This window comes from Borostomias antarcticus (assembly GCF_949987555.1).
Source record: "Borostomias antarcticus genome assembly, chromosome: 13".
Lineage (NCBI taxonomy): Eukaryota > Metazoa > Chordata > Actinopteri > Stomiiformes > Stomiidae > Borostomias > Borostomias antarcticus.
The window spans coordinates 8,945,298-8,964,655 of record NC_140246.1 but is presented as its reverse complement, the minus strand read 5'-3'; the positions used below and the strand labels follow the sequence as shown (position 1 = coordinate 8,964,655).

Genomic DNA, 19,358 nt, shown 5'->3' with positions numbered 1-19,358 from the left:
ATGCTTCAACTTATTGTCCTCAACAGAGCCATTGGTCACAGGATGGCTTCCTGTCCTTATTAGATTATAAAGCACCAGTAATGAAAACGGAAGCACTGGCCTTGCTATAGCCGGCCCCCCGGAGTGCTATTTTGGTGAAATAGTATGCCATCTAAGGAGATGATCTGCTTCTAAGAGTGTTGTGATTGTGAATAAATAAGAAAAGGCTCAGGGACTCCAAATAAATAACTCAATTTCATCAAATACATTATGCGAATATTGCCATCTAGTGGACGGTCGCGGTGTGACCCGCAGGCTGATTCGGCAGGTTTCTCAGCGCTCCCACAACCCACCGCGCTTCCTTTTCCACTAGCGCCTGCAATCATGGCGGATGTGGTGCAGGAGCAGCAGGTACCGGAGCAGAAGCCCGAGGAGGACAGCGTCCTGAACGGGGAGGCCGAGGAGAAGGACGAGGCAGACCCATCCGAGGAGACAGCTAAGAAGAAGAAAAAAAAGAAGAAGAAGAAGTCGGCGGCTTCTGGTAAGAGGCGAGCTCCAGCCCTGCTGGGGCGGACGGGGAGCAGAGCAGTGTGGGGCTGAGCCGTGCGCGGCCTTCTGGAACACGCCTTGCTCGCACTCAAATCAGACCAGAGAGACCAGAAGCATGGAGGAGTAGGACTGAAAGACACGAACACGAGGCAGAGCTGTCAGTGTCAACCTGAACAGACGGAAAAGACATAACTAACGTTAACGATTTGCTTCCAATAGTTGGAAATGCCCCCCCACCCCCCACACACAAACAGATTTGTACCCCCCCCCCCCCAGAGCAAGCTTCCAGCTAAGTTTGTCCGTTTCATAATGTAACGTTATTACGGGTAATGCTGCTTGACAGCTATAACGATACAGCTTAACTTTTAAAGCCCTAAGGCAGTGAGGTGGAATTATATTTTACTGTGATACGACTGGTAGCTGATAAGCGTTTAATTAAAGTCAAAATTGTGGTTCGCGATGTTTTAAATAACTTGTACTTACTGATTAGCTAATAGGCAGATTCGCTAGCCTAGTTAGCTAACGTTATCTTGCTAGCTGCTTTTCTAAGAATACAAGAGCGAGTCAAAACTCCGATACCGGCGTGACAGGTTCCACAAACAGCAGGATTCATTCTGCTGGCTGCCCGCAGACCGACATCTAATATCTAGGTAGCTGGCTTGGTTGCTTTGGTGTTGACAACAGCATGAATCTTAACAATGGGGTGATGATCTTCCAGGACACATGCATCGGTAACTTTGTTCATGTGGTGCACTTAGCATTTAAAACCTCTACGGGGTTTTGGCAGTGGACGATCGGTGCTTCACTGTTAATTCTAGAATGCCCATGCACTGTTCCAGAGGAATGCACCAGCGTGCAGTCTCTTGCCAAGTCACGTGTCCCACACATACTGTCCATGACGATTGCTCCCGTTAGAATTGTACATTTTGCTCCACTGTGCTTAAATACAATTTGCTTCCCTGCACCAGCCACAATCGATATCCCAGCGCCCCTCTTCTCTAGGCCTCCCTCTGCTTTCTGATCCAGTTGTGGTCACTAATTATTTGTGCTTATATAATTGCACCGTATGTGAACATGATTGTGCGGGTGTGTGTGTTTGCAGCAGTCAGCACCGAGGTAGAGGGGGATGGGGTGACTGATGTGACCAAGCAACTGGAGAAGCAGGCTCTGGAGGACAAGGAGAAAGAGGAGGATGGAGAGGAAGGTACGAGACTCTAATATACCAATGGTGCACCAGCACCAGGCTTCCTCTTACTGACTGCTCTGCACAGTTCATCAACAACACACACACACCCTGCACACTCACTCACTCTCATAACTTCAGAGGGCTAAGTAGGAGAGAACCGTAGTTACATCACAGTAAGTCACTTGGCTCTCTTCTCTCACCACAGATGGCGATGATGGAGAGAACGCGTCTGGGAAGAAGAAGAAGAAGAAAAAGAAGAAGAAAGGATGTGAGTCTCAGCCTGTCGATGTTGCGTAGTCCTACAGCGCCGGACTGTTCCATGTGTAGTAGGACTGTACCATTTCTAGTAGGAGTGCGGCGGAGTCATGTGTAGAGCGGAATCAGAACAGACGCAATAAGTACAGGATTCCCACTGGGCATGGAATTTCTGGAATATCATGAAATTTTAAAAAGTCTATTCCAGACATGGAAAGTCAGGGGATTTGATAATTTTTGCGGGCAATGTGGAAAATGGAATATCAGGGAATTCAGTTTGTAGCAAACATGTTTACATTTTAGTTGCCATTTACAAAATATCATAGTTTCCATGCAGTATTTTTCTTTCAGGTGTTTCAGGTTTATTTCACGCATTTCCCATATTGCGTGAGTGGTTGTTATGTTTACTTGATATTCCAGCGCCTATTTATCCGCCCATTTATCCGCTTCCCGCAGTTCTTTAGGTCATGGAAATTCTGAGTGGGAACCCAGTAAGTAGTAGGCGGCATAATTCCACATTAAAAGTTGTGTTGTATAGCGCCTTTCCAGGTGCTCAAAACCCTATACAGAGATATTTTACATGTACATTGGATGCAGTGCAGTTGAGAGATGATCTGGTGTAGTGCAGGGATCTATGGGATGCAGTAGGCTCTGGCTCTCTGCCATGCTGCTGCACTCTGGAGCGTAACCCTGCCGTCCTCGGTCTCTCTCCCCCTGCCTTCTCCCTCCCCCAGCTTCCCAATGCTACCTGCCCTGGCCTAGCATAGTGTGTCACCTCAGGGATTACACCCCAGGCCCCCCAACCTATAATCAGCCATTTGAACAAACGTTGTTGATGTTGTTGTTGGTTTTTCCCTCACAGCCAAAGTTCAGACTGACCCTCCATCTGTGCCCATCTGTGAGCTGTACCCGAGTGGAGTTTTCCCCATCGGACAAGAGTGTGAATACCCCAACTTACAGGATGGGTAAGGAACACACACACACACACACACACACACACACAGACACACACACTCCTATCAGTGTGGTAGGTGTCCACAACCTTCTGTTTTCCTCAGTCCTGTGTAATATTACAGTGGCAGCTCCCCTGTCCTACTCTTGAGTGACATACTACACCTGCGTCCGGCTGTGTCCGTACAGGAGACCGCTTTTGGCCTACATAAGCTCGCGATTTGTTGGGAGGGTTGTCTGTCTTCAGAGATCCTTCACTGCAAGATATCTTTCTCCCATTTTGAAGTCCCCCCCCCAAAATCTAGTGGTAAAGGCCGGCAGAGGGCCCTAGTTGGACACTGTTGACAGTAAACTCACCGAATCACAGGTGCCTGGTAGGAGCCAGCGACTGTCCTCAGGAATGGGATCTTTTAAAGCAGCCTGTTTGTGCCATAAACAGCACTTCACTCGCATACAGGTTCATTATTCAGGCTTAATATGACATTAGGCTCAGAACGATGTAAAACTCTTCTCAGTAGATTTACTCTGGCGGACACTTGATCCCCATTGACGGCATTCGTTCGTGGAGAAGTACACAGGAAGCATATTTGAACGTAGCATGTGTCTGATAAGTCATGTTCACTGGCACAGTTTGTGTGTGCGTGTGTGTGTGCGTTAACTCTTCTGCTGTCCCCTCCGGTGCAGTCGCAGTGCGGCGTGGCGGACGACCAACGATGAGAAGCGGGTGCTGGACAAGGCCAACGAGGAGGTGTGGAGCGACTTCAGACAGGCGGCCGAGGCCCACAGGCAGGTCCGCCAGTACGTCCGCAGCTGGATCAAGCCCGGCATGACCATGATCGACATCTGGTGAGCCTTCTTCGTTACCACCACCACCACCACCATCATCATCGTCCCTGCATGTGCTTGAGTGACTGAGTGACTGAGTGACTGAGTGACTGAGTGACTGAGTGACTGAGTGAGTGACTGAGTGACTGAGTGAGTGAGTGAGTGACTGAGTGACTGACTGACTGACTGACTGACTGAGTGAGTGAGTGACTGACTGACTGAGTGACTGACTGACTGAGTGAGTGAGTGACTGAGTGAGTGACTGAGTGACTGAGTGAGTGAGTGAGTGAGTGAGTGAGTGACTGAGTGAGTGACTGAGTGACTGAGTGACTGACTGAGTGAGTGACTGAGTGACTGAGTGACTGAGTGACTGAGTGAGTGAGTGAGTGAGTGACTGAGTGAGTGACTGAGTGAGTGACTGAGTGAGTGAGTGACTGACTGACTGACTGACTGACTGACTGACTGACTGACTGACTGACTGACTGACTGACTGACTGAGATGGCCTAGTTACCTCAGTATTCACTGTCTCATTCCATCCATCATCTCCCCCCCTCTTTCTCTCATTCCATCCCTCCCTCTCTCAGCGAGCGGCTGGAGGGCTGTTCTCGGAAGCTGATCAAGGAGAACGGGCTGAACGCGGGCCTGGCCTTCCCCACAGGCTGCTCCCTCAACAACTGCGCGGCCCACTACACCCCCAACGCCGGGGACCCCACCGTGCTGCAATACGACGATGTCTGCAAGATCGACTTCGGCACGCACATCAACGGTGAGGCTGACGCGCACGCGCGCGCACACTCACACAGTGTCTATCACACACACGGCTCATTCTAAAGAGAGCCTGTCGAACTTGTAGCGCGCTCCACTTAAAGGTGCAGTATGTGGTTTGGCTCAGAAGCACTTTTTGCTGTGTATTTTTTGCCATTACTTTCCCAACAGCAATCAATAATTAAAGTGCTCTGACACGAAAATGAAATAAATCCGTAGTCTGTGGAAGTGGCAGGAAGTCGCAGGAGTGAGTCATGTCATTTTGAGTTGCCAACTTGAAATGATTGGATGGGTTACCTGCCTGTCATTCTGCCCTGCCTAGCGAGTGTCATTTGTTTTCTCCCAGTTTGGAGGAGTGCTGTTGAAGGGAGGGGTGGGGATTTTGTCGGTTGCATTTTTCAATTTTTTTCGTAAGTGTAACAGGAAATCACAAACGGCCTACTGCACCTTTAACCCATAGTACAGTCACAGTCTCCCTCTCTCTCTCTCTCTCTCTCTCTCTCTCTCTCTCTCTCTCTCTCTTTCTCTTTCTCTTTCTCTCTCTTTCTCACACACACACACACACACACACACACACACACACACACACACACACACACAGCTCATTCTAAAGAGACAGCCCATCGGACCTGTACAGTAGGACGCCCCACTTAACCGCTAGCGCCTGGTTCCAGGGTGGATCATTGACCGTCATCTCTCACTCACACACACACACACACACACACACACACACACACACACACACACACACACACACACACCACTCATTCTAAACAGTGTGTGGTTCCAGGGCGGATCATTGACTGTGCCTTCACCGTCACCTTCAACCCAAAGTACGACAAGCTGCTGGAGGCTGTGAGAGACGCCACCAATACTGGAATCAAGGTCCGGCGCTCACGCCTGTTATTCACACGGCCCATAGATTCTGTTGCTTTTTGTATGGGGTTGTGAGACTGACCACACCGTCTCCCTGTAGTGTGCTGGAATCGACGTGCGTCTGTGTGATGTCGGAGAGGCAATCCAGGAAGTGATGGAGTCCTACGAGGTGGAGATCGACGGCAAAACATACCAAGGTACCTACTTAGTCTCACGGTTACTTTATGAAGTACTACATAGAGCTACAAAATTACTGTCTCGTAGCGATAGATACACACACACACACATAAAAATAACTCTTAACTTGTTAAATTTTCTATTGCCTCCTTTCTAGTGAAACCAATCCGAAACCTAAACGGTCACTCCATTGGCCAGTACAGGATACACGCGGGGAAGACCGTCCCCATTGTCAAAGGAGGAGAGGCCACCAGGATGGAGGTGCGTTCCTGTCACCAGGGTGACCGTGATTCTCACTAGCGCGTGTGCGCTTCAGACCCCGGGTCTAAATATTTATTTGAAACGCTTTGTCACTTAAGCGTCTGCCCGGAGTGTCTGTCTTGAGGTGGGTGGGGTTTGCGTATTTGGGTGGGGTTTTGTGTATTTGGGTGGGGTTTCGCGTATTTGGATTCTGTTGCGCCAGATAAGGGCAGTCATGCACAGACAAGTTAATAACCCAGGCTGAGGCTCAGTGAAAACCACCTTGAGAAGGAGAGACCAGTAAGTGAGCTATGTTCGACCTACACTGTCTGTAGGGATGGCTAAGATCAGCCACACTCTCACACAGATAGATGAGCAAATCCAACATGTGCCTAATCCGACCTCATCCCGTTAGGGTTCTATGTATTATTGAGATATAGTGTTTATACAGTATACAGCAAGTTCATAAAGAAGGCCAACTATGTTTCTAATTGGGTTAATAAATGTCCTATACCTGACCTTTGACCTTGTGTTGTCCCCAGGAGGGAGAAGTGTACGCCATCGAGACATTTGGCAGCACAGGGAAGGGCGTGGTACATGACGACATGGAGTGCTCTCACTACATGAAGAACTTTGACGTGGGACACGTCCCAATCAGGTGTGTGTGTGTGTTTGTCGGGACGGGGGGGGGGGGGGGGGGCGGGGTTGTGTTGTGTTGTAAATTCTAATACTCGACAGCGAATATCTCACTGACATTTTCTTTCTCTCTCTCTCTCTCTCTCTCTCTCTCTCTCTCTGTCTCTGTCTCTGTCTCTCTCTGTCCCTCCCTCCCTCTATCAGGCTCCCCAGGGCGAAGCACCTGTTGAATGTGATCAACGATAACTTCGGCACTCTGGCGTTCTGCCGGCGCTGGCTGGACCGTCTGGGAGAGAGCAAATACCTGATGGCCCTGAAGAACCTGTGTGACCTGGGCATCGTGGACCCCTACCCTCCCCTCTGTGACTCCAAGGGCTGCTACACGGCCCAGTTCGAGCACACCATCCTGCTCAGGCCGACGTGCAAGGAGGTCGTGAGCCGGGGGGACGACTACTGAGACCCCCCCCCCCCCCCCCACGTGCCTCTCAATACCCCCCCCCCCCCCTTCTACAGAGAATAAACAGAACCATCATCACCTGCACTCTTTTAAAGGAACTGAGTCTCTGATACAGGACCTTGACTTTTGTCTCTCCTCTCCCCCATCCAGCAGCGAAGGCTACAAAATGCTGCTGTCGAGTTCTACCCACAATGCATTTTACAGCAACTTTAGTGTGTGCACGGAGGGAGGGACTGGCTTTTCTTAGCAGCGGCTGAATTTTGTACAATTTGTTTTCCAGGGTGACAACCGCAACTTACTACATCCAACGGAAAGTCAAACTATATGTTAGATCTTCAACTTCTTACATTACACAATGCCCTCCAGTATTGAAACAAGTATCTGAAGCTAAATAAATAAAATAAACCTCCCGAAATCCTCTTGCCCCTCTTTGATGATGCAGGATTTCAGAATGCTTCTCCTCTTGCTATGACCTCCTCCAGGGGCCCTCAGTGCACGTATCAGTTCCCCAGGGACTTGTTACCTGGAGTTCAGCAGGGCCGGCTCACTTGCTTGTCAGAATCACTTTTCTGAAAGTTTTTACCAGTTTCACCTGTATGAGCTTGAGGTGGAGGGAGGGAGCGGCTGTACGTTTGGCTTCTACTGCTACAGGAGGGGGCTCCGCACCTCCAGTATGTTTCTTTGATATTTGTAAAATATCTTTGAAATGGCTGCTGCCACCGTATGTACCCGATGCAGTGCTTCATTTTGAAATTCCCTGAAATGTTTTTGTAAGAAAAAAAGATTAAAACATAATTTTGCTCTCCTTATTGGCTTTCCTTGCTTGTTTTTCTGATGGAATGATCTCTGAAGTGAGGGGATGGACGATCCCAAAGTGGTGGTGCATCAAGAAAAATTCAGTTCCCTCAATATTATTGAGTGCAAATTAACTGATTAAAATTATACAACCAAAACCCAACCAAGAATAACACAAAGTACTTTTTTAGAAAAATGTAAAAATATTCTCATTTTTATTGAGGTAATTTTCCCTAAAAATTGAGGTAATTTGCATAGTATCGCTTCCATAAATGTACACACACGCATCCAAGAAGTAGGAGGAAAAAAGGCCAAAACAGATAGCATCTGACACATGGGAGGACTGAGGTGAGGAAAGTAGAAATGTGCTTTGAATTCTCCCCCGAAAGGTGAATTACAGAAGTGGGAAACTGCATTGCAGCGAAGGACAGTAGATTATCCTCAGCATTGAGTCCCCTCAAATACAGGCACACACACACACACTGACATGATCTTGTTACATCTATCCAGCCATGTCACACTTACAGGAGGATACCAGACCAGATTAAAGGGCACATGTGCTGGTGTCACACACTCACAAACACTGGAGATCTGTGATCCGCTAGATCTCCTGGACGACGTGTCTACACTGCTGGCGATTCCAAACAATACAGATGGTGACGGGGTCAGATATTTATAAAACTATAATAGAAAGTCTCTAACAGTCAATGGCCTTGTTAAAACAAATCTAACAAAACCTCTGAAAAAGAGGGTATAAAAATACATTCATATTCTAAATGCTGGCCAGGGTGGGACTGCTTCTGCGCAGTCTCCGTTATGGTGCGTCAAATCTGCTCCTCTGGTGGGAACTATAAAAATAGGTAATCTGAACAAAGGGCACTTTTCTATGATACTAGAAGAGGTTTAAACCTACAGTACATAGGATATTGAAATATCTATATTATGATAAATCTAGGGATCTGTCAATGGGGACCTCCGTGAAAACCATTTTTGCAGACCACTTTTTGGCTCTGCAATAGAAATTTAGAAAATTCAGATAAAATGCAGCTTGGAGCTCAAAGTGCCGCCTCCTGTAGAGGAGCCACACCTTTAAAACGTTCACATGTGCTGCGATTCAATCAGAAACACAGGACATTCTTAGGCTAGAATTTACCCTCGCAGCCCACAATGTGATGGTGTTTCCAAGCGCAAGTTACATATTGTCACTATAAACAGCATCATCAGCCCCACAAAACATTTACATTCTGGGGATGACAGTGGGCAGCATTTAGTAGTAGTAAAATAAAAATAAAAATCCCTTTGGAAACGGGTTACAAAATATCTTTTATCTATTCCAATCATTCGGTCAAAGACAAGGAACATATCCACCGAAACCGTTTCTTTTTGGAAAAGCTGAAGGAAAATTCAAACATTTCCCCAATGCTTTGGCTTGAGGTCAGTAGCCAATCATAAGTCTGCTTCCTGATAGGCCAGAAAGTATTATGGAGGGAAGCTATTGATTTCCAGCTAAGCTAAGGGTTTAGCTGAAACTACAATAGCTCTAGCCCAAACCAAACCGTCTGGATATGGTTGTTGTTAACGGCAAAGATGAGCTGTTGCAATATTCTACATTCCAGTTTTGTGTTCAAAGGGCTTTGAGGTTCCTTTAACCTACTGTCTAAAGTGACCATGAGATGCAATTCAATTGATTTAAAGGTCCCCTACTATGCTCCTTTTCAAGTTGATATAGGTCTCTGAGTTCCCCAAAATACCTCTTAGAATATTTTTTGCTGAAGATGCCACTCAGATTAAGCATTCTAGCATGCCTCGATACCCTTTTTTTCAGTCGTGCTTTTCAACGGATTGTTTCCGTCTGTAGCTTTAATGCAAATGAGCTCCTGCTCATCCAACTCTGTCCGTGCCCCCAAAAGTTCAAACAATGCAAACGCAACAGGACGTTTCTGAATGGTTAGTTAACTTTTTTTTCACGAGGGGTGGTTTAATTTTGAAGTCAGAACAGGAGGCAAATCTGAATGACTTGAATTATTGAATGTTCTCTGAATTTGGCAGCCCAAAAAAACAGACTGGGTTGTCTAATTTCAATTTGTCAAATGTATGTGCACAAGCACTGAAAAAGTGAGTTTTTCCTAACAGGGGACCTTTAAATCAATTGACAACTTTACAATCAACAAGCACACAGAGTAGAAAGGTAGCCACCTGAATACACCTGTACTGCTGATAGGACACTTACATGTTGTTACGTCTGGCCAAAGTCAGTCAGTTGCTACAGACGCACCTTGGCTGAAACTCTTTATAAAATACACCTGTACATTATCAAACACAAACGTCATCGACATGTCTTTACACTTAATAAAAAAAACAAAAAACATATAAACACCATGTACAAAAAAATTCACAAAGCTGAGTCATGTTTTAAAGTCCTAACTCTGTTCCTTTTCAGAAAAATATGATCAAAGGATCCTTCCTCTCCAAGAGGAGGTAAAATGCCCATATTAAGAGAGGAAGAGAGGGAGAGAGATATCCGAGATGGTTTGGCTGTGATCAGAGCCGTATACTAGTGTGAGAGTTGAACTGGTTAAAAGTCACTCCTCAATATAAATACCGCCAACCCATACCGCTGAATCTCTAGCTTTTCAGTGACGTAGCTGGCTCAAACGGTGTTTATGATAGGTGGTCGTATGTGTTCGTAAATCAGAGGTCCCGGGTTCAAACCCAGTGTGGGCAAAGTGAGCGTGGAAGCGATACTGATGAAAAACGCAGTGACAGCTGCTACATTAACATGTAATATATTATAATTCTGATACAGGGCTCTGATGGTGATATCATCTCGGTTGGTGGATGATGTCACAGAGGGGAGGCGGCGTGAGTCCTGGTCCTATAACGGCCGGTCTTTGTCCTGAGTGATACACTGTGTGTAGAAGAGGATGTAGGCCTGGGCTCGACACACCTCCTCCACAGAACACACATTCAGCTTAGAGTCATTGCAGTGTACCCAGAAGCCTGAGATGAGGGGGGAGAGAGAGAGAGAGAGAGAGAGAGAGAGAGAGAGAGAAGGGTGATAAACAACTTGCGTATCAGAGCCATCCCCTTACCGCTCTGTTGTAGATAGATAAATAAATTGCAATTTTTCTTACGTCCTTCCGTGTTGTAGCAGTAGGCAGTGTAGTGGCCAGAGCCGAATCCCTTCCCATGATGCATCACCACAGCCGACAGCTCGTAGAGGAAGCGCTGGGGGCATGGCGAGCCAGTGGAGTCGGGGCTAGAGCAGGGCGAGCCTTTCGGTAAGGGGTCCCGGCAGCAGTACGGCTCCATATTGAGAAGCTGGTCGAAGCTGACATGGACTCCTATCTTCTCCCGGTGGTTCCGCCCTGACCACCTGCCGACCAATCGCAATCAAAGACTGGTTCAATTTAACCGAACAATTAAGTGTAGACGTTCCCTGAAGTGTTTTGTGGTTGGGGTCAAGACCGTTTTGAAGTCAGTACCTGAAGCGTTTAAGATGCAGGCGTAAAACCTGAGGCAGTTTGTGGACCATCAGCTGTTTCTGTGCTTCGGTTAGGATGACAGGCTTGGAGGAGAACCGCCGGCGTTTACCTGCAAACATGGACAGACAGTTAACCTGCAGTGCTAAAAATTCTCCCTTAACCTCCACATTCACACGGGCAATCACACAGACATAAGGGCATGAATTGAAAGCCCTGCAGTGTAGTAGTTAAAGGAACACGCCAACATTTGGGAAAATTCTTATTTGCCATCTTCCCCAGAGTCAGAAAAGAAGATACATACCCTTCCCTTTTCTGTGTGTGTAGTACTCAGCATTGAGACCCGCGCCATTGGCCTAGCTTAGTCACTGTAAGTGGCTTGACACCAGTTAGCCTAGCGCCCTCAAAAGTGACGAAATCCAATTTCCAAAACTTTCTTATTTACATGTTGTGACGTGTGTGTATACCATGTGTAGAAATAATGTTAAATGAGACATTGTTATTTTCGAATTAGATACATACTTGGAACTATTTTCTTCTTGTCAAACCATCACTGTCTGGGTGCAGTGATTTTGCACGCAGCACCTCAAAAGCCCCGACAACAAGGGAGCAGTGGTTCGGCAGTATGTTTCTGCTTCGAAAAATATAATGTCTCATTTAACTTTGTTATTTCACCATGTGGTCAATACACAAGTCACATCATGTAAATAGGTTTTGGAGTTGTTTGAAAGTGTATGTCACTTTTGAGGGAGCTAGGCTGACTGGGGTCAAGCCACTTCCAGTGATTGCGGCTAAGCTAGGCCAACGGCGCGGGTCTCAATGCTGACTACTGCACACAGAGAAGAGAAGGGTATGTGTATCTTCTTGTCTGACTGGGCAAATGAGCTAATTTCCCCAAAGGTTGGCATGTTCCTTTAACAAGTCAACAATTGTAAGCCTCGCAATGTAGTAGTTAACAAGTCAACAGTTGAAACCTGAATTTGATAGCCGTCGGTCCACATCCTGTGTGTGAGACTCACTGTTGCACTGGTCGCAGGCGTAGATGTTGCCCTCCAGGGCTTCCGTCTCGGTGAACTTGGCCAGCATCTCCGTCAGCCGGCACGACACCTGCGCCGACGACTCACGGCTGTTACTATGGTAACGCTCCGGGAACTCTAGAGAGAGGTCCCAGAACGGCTCCACAGTGTTTGACCGGTGGTCGCACGCCAGACATGTCACCTGGAGTGTGTGTGTGTGGGGGGGGGGGGGGGACGGGACGGGACAAAGAGAGAAAGAGGAAGAAAGAGAAGAGTGTTCAGAGTAACCGTGGCCAAAGGCAACTGAGCTTATCCTCAAAGCACAGGCACCGAACTGTCTGAGGACCTTTCAGCATTAATGACACACTGCCCCCCTCCCACACACACACTTTTAACACACACAAACACACACACAGCTCTTTGTTCAGCAAGAGCAGGTGTGAGTGTGTGCGCTTAGGCTCTCATAAGTGGACATCTCATCCTCTCAAAGTGGACATCCTCATCCTCTCAAAGAAGACGTCCTCACCCTCAAGCACACTATCCCTAATCCTCATCATCCTTCGTCCACGAGGACTCAACTCTTCATGCATACATACACCAACTGGGTGGTAAAGAAAGATATGCATCCACCAACTGGGGGAAAAGACATGCGAGTCATTTGTTGATGTACAGCCTATAGCTATTGGCAAGTAAGTTCCCCCACTAAGAGAACCAGCAGTTATGAACAGCTAATTAAATGGTAAATGGACTGCACTTATGTAGCGCTATTTCTCCAAAGTGCTTTACAATGGCCTCTCATTCACCCATTCACACACCAATGAGAGTAGCTGCCATGCAAGGTGCTAGCCTGCTCATTGGGAGACATTGGGGTTCAGCGTCTTGCTCAAGGACACTTCAACATGTGGACGGGAGGAGACGGGATTCGAACCACCGACCCTACGATCGTTGGACGGCCCGCTCTACCTCCAGAGCCACAGCCGCCCCGCCTCGAAATTCATTTGAGAGAAGCTCAGGCTTGACGTACAAAACGGACGACGGCTTTATCGCATGCCGCATCTCACCTGGCTGAGGAGCTGCCCGTGGAAGATGGTGTTGACGACGCTGAGCACCTGCTTGATGAGGCGGCGCTGAGTGTGCGGCACGCCGCCGGGCGGCACGTGCGTGCTCTCCAGCTCGCGCTGCACCTTGTCCAAGAGCTCGCACAGGAACTCCTGGGCGTCCTGCTGGGCGTAGCCGCGGAAGGCCGGGATCAGCTGCCACACCGAGTGCAGCATGGCGAACGGCGACACCAGCGCCCACTTCCCCGACCACATCACCTGGAAGAGCGTGTGCAGCTCGTGGCACAGGGAGATGTGCTTGGAGCTGGGCTCCATGGGCTGGATCAGCTCCATGTTGCGCGTCCGCGAGGCGCCGCCGCTAAGCCCCGCCCCGGAGCCCGCCGGGGGGCCCTTCCGCTGGGCCGCGATGGCGGCAGGCCGGCCCCCGGGGACGGCGGCAACCAGCTGGCCGTGGACGGCGGAGGCCAGCAGCTCCAGCGCCTGGGTCAGGTCCAGCCGCAGGAAACACTCCCTGAACACGTGCAGGTGGCTGAGCACCTGGAGGATGGAGTTCATGTAGCAGGTGTTGCCCAGGTTGCGCAGGCCCGTCACCCCCGGCGTGACAGTGGGCCGGCGCTTGAGGGGCGAGTCGCCCTGCTTGGTGGAGGCGGGGCGGGCGCTCGGAGACGGGGCGGAGGACGCTCGGGGTTTGGCGGGCTTGGGGGCGGCCGGGGGGAGGGTCTTAGGGGTTTGTTTCGAGCGTTGCCCTCTCCGGGGAGGGACAGCAGGCGCGGAGTGGACCTGCGGACGCGGGGGGAGGGGCGAGAGAGCGACGCTGAGGGTGCGCGTCCCCGCCGGGCGGCGGGAGGCGGTGGCGGCGGCCGCGGCGGCGGCAGCATCGGCGGCCTTCTGGCTCTGCCTGCGCAGCCGGCGGCTCTTCCTGGGCGGGGCGGTCTCCAGCTGCTCCTTCTGGCGCCTCTTCGTCACGCGCTTCCTCTCCTTGGCCTCCGCCCGGCGCTCCTCCTCCTCCTCCTCCTTCTGCCTCTCCTCCTCCTCCCTCCTCCGCCCTGCCTCCGTCAGGCCCAGCCAGGAGCGGAACACGCGGCCCAGGAGGGCGCGGCGCCGGTGCCACAGCGCCGTGAACATCCGGTCCTCGTCCCGCAGCTGCAGCTCGCTGGCGCCGCGTGGCGAGAGGGCATCGGGGGCGTGGCTGCCGGAGCGGAGGGTGCGCCCGCTGCGGGTGGTGACCTCGTAGCGCTGGCTCTGGATGGCGCTGAGCGTGCTCCGCAGCAGCTTCAGGTCGCCCGTGGCATTGTCGTTCAGCACGTAGTCATCGCACAGGTAGCAGAAGACGTAGAGCTCGTTGACCTCCATGGCCAGCGGGTGTCGCCGCTGCTGGAAGTGCCGCAGGGCGTGCTCCTCGATGTAGCGGCTGCAGGCCACGTGGGCGCAGCCCAGGCAGGCCCACACCGACTCGGTGGTGTTGCAGTCCACGCAGTGCCACTTCTGGGGGTTCAGGATGGAGTGGTCGGCAGCCAGGCGCAGGCGCCCCACGTGCTTGCACCTGTCCATCGTGCACACGCCTGCCTTCTGTCGCTCGACACGTGCGCGCGTCTCTGTCCACACCGGCTTCAGGTCGTCATGATGATCGCGGCGGGCCAAGAAACAGGAGGCTCCCACAGCATGGTTTTATCTGGGGGGGGGGGGGGGTGGAGAAACGACAGGGAGGGTTCAGGCTCAGAGAACAGGCTGGACAAAGGGCAAAGAGCAGCGTCGTTAGGGCTGTCGCTTATTGAAAATTATAGGTTTCTTAAATGTGTCTTTATTGTTAATGTTAAAATATAAATATGAAATGGGTTACTCAATTCTATTAGGTTTTGCAATTCCCTTATCGATCAATTCTCATGTACCCTCTAAGAAAATGTGCTCAACACGGGGGGGCGGGGGGTACCCCGGTTTGAGAGCTGCTGGGATCTCAACTCCATCAACCTCCCCCAGCTGGGACCAAAGAGAACTTAAGCCAGCCTGGCCAACAAAAGAGAGGCTGAGCTGAGAGGGAGGAGAACCCTTTGTGTAACAGCAACCTTACAGAAAGAGAGAGAGAGACTGGAGAGAGGGGGAAGAAAGGGACAGTTAGGAAAAGGAGGATGGAGAAACACTGAGAAATGATCACGGAAGGGGAGAAAAGTGTTAAATGGTAAAGCTGTAGTTGAGGAGGAGAAAAAACGGGTTCTCTAAAGATTACTCATGGTGAGAATCACTCAATTAAAGGCAACAGAAAGTGTGCAAACTGTCTTAGAGGAGTCTTTTGGTATTTAGCACCATAAGCCATTATAAGGTTATGTACAATTATATACTATTGTCCATATAAAAACTGACTGACTTAGCACTCTTCAGCTTATTATATAATCCAGAGCATTAATATCTCAAGAGCGTAGTCTGCTAGGCCGTTGTATATGATCGTAAATAACTTTATAATATAACAGTGCTTGAGTCTAAATACCAAACTACTCCTTTTAATCAAGTGCAGAAAATCCAGTCCTTGGGACCGGAGGTGTTTGGTTACCAGTAACGTTAGGCGACATGAAGTGTGTGCATGTTCCATTCCAGACAGCCGCCTCCCTGTGATATAAATACGTTTCTCTGAAAGGGTTTGCCAGTCAAAACATACACTGGCAACAGTTTGTGACACTGTCCCAAGCGAACTAGCGAAACAGAGACGAGAAAGTGTGATGCAACATGTGAGTTAACCGAGTCAGATCACTTCCAGACCACAGTAGCAAGCTAACGTTATATACGCACTTACTCATTCCCGACCACTATTACAAATGAATAATACCCATAGTTAATGTTAAGTAAAATGGTTAGATAACCAAACAAGTAGCTAGCGAGAATAAGACATAGCACTAGATAGCTAGCAAGCTAACTATTATTGTTTTCGAGCTTTAAGGCAAGTCAACAACACTGCGAGCCCAGGGTGCCATTGCTTGCCTTGTGCTGTTTGGCGGAATACCAAGCTAACGTGAGCCCTTCAACATGAACACATCTCAAACTAGCCCGCTGGCAAGAACACAACTAAACGAGTTGATTTAACGTTAAATCGCTACCTGGCTATCTAAGTTAATTTGACATTGATCTAGCTAACTAGTTAGTCGCTGGTGTTAGCTAGCTATACCAATCTAAGTTCAGAGGTCAAAGTAATTGCTGGAATGAGTGGACCATGCATGAGGACAATAGCTCTAGCTCGCTAAAATCACGCAAACAACTGAGCGTATAGATAAACGAATGGCCATTCGGCGAGTTTCATATACTAGAGGCAAGTTTAAAGAGGCTATCTAGCTACAGTAAATAGTTACGCAGACACTGCGTCATGTTGGTACACATAACTAGCAGGCTAACAACCTTCATAGCTTTTCGTTCCAGGCATTAGTCCTGCCCTCCTTGTTAAATTGGCTACAGCGAGCTAGCTACTAAGCTAAAGCTAACTAATCTTGACATGATCAAAGCGACACCTCGCAGGGTGTACAATTGTGAGTAAACATGTATAACACTTCGCAAATTAGTATGGAAATCATTGTACTTGAAACAGATTGCCAAGATTATTACAAAATGTGAAATACCATACCTATCATTCACGGCACTTATCCCTGTGTTACTAAAGTGTTCGCCATCTTGTCTGATCCTGGTGGCGTGGTGGTGCAGGCTCGAGCGCGTCGTGGTGGTCAAGCCGAGTGACGTTCCCTGCTGCACTCAGGCAATTTCCAAAAAGGCAAAACCTAAAAAGCCAATGAATCCCTTCTACCCTCAAAAATACTTATCCGAGAGGTGGGGAGCCCTCTCTCGAATCAGTCACTTAAAATCACTGAAAATTCCTGTTTATCAGAGATGTAAACAACTTTATAACTATACAGTAGGCTATGAAGTAGGCAATCCGCTGGTCTCCCATTTGGCCACAAGAGGACAGTGTTGTATCATAATCAAATGTGTGCGTGTGTGAGTGAGAGAAATTATAGGCCTGAGAGATAGGTTTAACACCCCCCCCCCCCCCCCCCCCAACACACACACACCTTCTCTTCTTTCTAATTCCCTCTCTCTCTCCATCTCTCATTCCCTCTCCCTGGCTCACTCTCTCTCCCCATATGCTCTTAGTGGGAGATAGGGTACAGTGCTCCATGCTGGTTAATGAGGGCTCATGGCACACGCTATGTAGATTTTATCAGACTAGGGGTCAGGCTCTGGGTCTATCACTCAAAGATCCCCAGTGTTCCTGATCTCTGTCAACAGCTGGCATGATATGGAAACATTTCGCTCCAGGGGGGAATGTTAAAAGAGTGGATGGATAGTCAGAAAGCATTGTAAGCCTTCACTTTAAAACCATAATGGGCTCTCTCATTTACTCATTTACACACACACATACACAAACACACACACACAGATGTTTGTGTAAGTGAGTGAGTGAAAGGTGTGTCTGTACTCTGTATAGGCTATGTCAGAGACTGAGGACGGTAGAGTGAGTCAGAGGGACAGGTATGTGTGCGCTGTGAAGATCTGCCATCTGATTCCTGTTGAATCACCTCTAATGTTTTTCTCCTTCTCTGGCCCGGGGCCGTCTCTGAGCCGTCATGTCCACACACGCTAATAACCCCCCTCCCTCACCATCTCTTGCTCTCTCACCTATTCCCCACATCACACGAAAACGCACACACGTGCACACGCGTGTACACACACACACACACACACACACACACACACTCACACACACACAAGTTCATTCTCCAGTCTCACCTGTTTTCATTGAAACCGATAGATATTTCTGTGGAAAGAAACCAAACCACTCCATTGGTTTTATGCTGGTGTTTAGCAGCTGTATGCAGTGGTTTATGGAAAGTGAAAACACTGTGCTGTGACAAGAGGTGGGGGAAAGTGTTTACAGTATAACAAACAAACATGTTCACTCAGATAATGTTTTTGTTATTTGGTAGTGTTGGTTGGTATATTGTGGTGTCTTAAAGCTTATTACATGATATAATGTTTGCGGCCTGCTCTACTGTTATTTAGCCCACTAATGTAAAAATATTTAAACTTATTGTGTCAGTCTGTCTGTCTGCCTCGACCATTTGTCTATCAGCACTTTTGGCTTTCATGTCAGGGTGTATGTTTACACATGTACCTGTAATGAGTCGATGACATCAGGAGGTCGTTTGCATCGTAGTTCGTTATAATCAGCAGTTGTGTCTCAATTGCTCTGTTATGTCAACACTGCCCTGTTCTGGCTTGTACTGATGTTCTTTTAGGAATAATGGCATCCCTTGTGTGTGTGTGTGTGTGTGTGTGTGTGTGTGTGCGTGTGTGTGTGCGTGTGTGAATGTGTATGTGTGTGTGTGTGTGTGTGTGTGTGTGGGAGAGAGTTGTAGGGGGAGAGCCTGATGGTATTTTTAGAACGACTAATTGAAGGACTGCTGACAGTCATTAATTAATGGTTTCAGTTCGTCTTTCCGTTTCTTCATTTCCTCTCTAGCTGAATCACAGCTGATGTGGTTATAAAAACCACATGATGCGCTTTCAGCCTTGCTAACGCAGCAAGTGGTTCATCCATTTCTCTCAACTCTCGCAACTTGCAGTGCAGGGGTCTGGGTGCAGGTCTGTGTATGCCATATTTCAGGGGGTCTCCCTGGCTGAGATGGGTGTTGAAGAGGGTTATTGTGGACCCTGGGGAGTGGAGGGGGAGGGCTATTGTCCCAAAGCCCGCACTCTGAACCAATAGGAAGACAAGAATGCTGACAGAACAAAGGCCATAACTCTATTCTATAGCGCACAACAAGCGGAGCATTGTGTCCATACTGACACATGCACACCACGCACAAACCATGCCCACACAATATACACATACCCCCACGCACTACACACACACACACACACACGCATATCAGACGCACAACATACAAACGCAATGCATATACAGAACGGCAGTGGCAAACACTTGTACATCAGCCACTTTCCCACACTACACACCCCTCGGTCCCTCCCCCTGCCTTCTCTGCCTACACTTGGACAGTTAATCTGAGGACAAGTCGAAAGAATTAGGCAGGAGATGAGAGAGGGAGAGAGAGGGAGAGAGAGAGGGTCATGTG

The 19,358-nt window shown here is 48.8% G+C and overlaps 2 protein-coding genes across 4 annotated transcripts; one reads left to right on the top strand and one right to left on the bottom strand.

The window, feature by feature from the left end:
- Window positions 1–327: 327 nt before the first annotated feature.
- On the top strand, window positions 328–7,706 carry LOC311316641 (methionine aminopeptidase 2-like). Of its 2 annotated transcripts, none has more exons than XM_084447550.1 (11): window positions 328–520; window positions 1,631–1,732; window positions 1,920–1,982; window positions 2,832–2,934; window positions 3,605–3,766; window positions 4,331–4,512; window positions 5,302–5,396; window positions 5,488–5,584; window positions 5,722–5,825; window positions 6,347–6,462; window positions 6,645–7,706. In XM_084447550.1, exons 1-11 carry the CDS (start codon window positions 364–366, stop codon window positions 6,895–6,897), a joined length of 1,434 nt encoding a protein of 477 aa, XP_084303676.1. In that variant the 5' UTR covers window positions 328–363; the 3' UTR covers window positions 6,898–7,706. The 2 variants fall into 2 exon arrangements, with proteins under 2 accessions (XP_084303676.1, XP_084303675.1); XM_084447549.1 differs by having other exon boundaries at window positions 358–520; window positions 1,634–1,732.
- Window positions 7,707–7,950: 244 nt separating this feature from the next.
- On the bottom strand, window positions 7,951–16,910 carry usp44 (ubiquitin specific peptidase 44). 2 transcript variants are annotated; one of them, XM_084447618.1, is made up of 6 exons: window positions 16,853–16,910; window positions 13,252–14,920; window positions 12,149–12,392; window positions 11,178–11,286; window positions 10,827–11,068; window positions 7,951–10,692 (listed from the first exon to the last, which is right to left on the bottom strand). In XM_084447618.1, the coding sequence occupies exons 2-6, from the start codon at window positions 14,797–14,799 to the stop codon at window positions 10,568–10,570; spliced, it is 2,268 nt and encodes a 755-aa protein (XP_084303744.1). In that variant the 5' UTR covers window positions 14,800–14,920; window positions 16,853–16,910; the 3' UTR covers window positions 7,951–10,567. The 2 variants fall into 2 exon arrangements, with proteins under 2 accessions (XP_084303744.1, XP_084303745.1); XM_084447619.1 differs by having other exon boundaries at window positions 12,194–12,392.
- Between the last annotated feature and the right edge of the window lie 2,448 nt (window positions 16,911–19,358).

Excerpts from the sequence above, each read along its gene's own strand:
- LOC311316641 (XM_084447550.1), top strand. The coding sequence starts at position 364 with ATGGCGGATGTGGTGCAGGAGCAGCAGGTACCGGAGCAGAAGCCCGAG. Across the intron at positions 3,767-4,330 it reads ATGACCATGATCGACATCTG|CGAGCGGCTGGAGGGCTGTT; the intron begins GTGAGCCTTCTT and ends TCCCTCTCTCAG. Across the intron at positions 5,397-5,487 it reads CCACCAATACTGGAATCAAG|TGTGCTGGAATCGACGTGCG; the intron begins GTCCGGCGCTCA and ends GTCTCCCTGTAG.
- usp44 (XM_084447618.1), bottom strand. The coding sequence starts at position 14,799 with ATGGACAGGTGCAAGCACGTGGGGCGCCTGCGCCTGGCTGCCGACCAC. Across the intron at positions 11,287-12,148 it reads CCGACGGCTATCAAATTCAG|GTAAACGCCGGCGGTTCTCC; the intron begins GTTTCAACTGTT and ends CCATGTTTGCAG. Across the intron at positions 10,693-10,826 it reads CTGCTACAACACGGAAGGAC|GCTTCTGGGTACACTGCAAT; the intron begins GTAAGAAAAATT and ends CCCTCATCTCAG.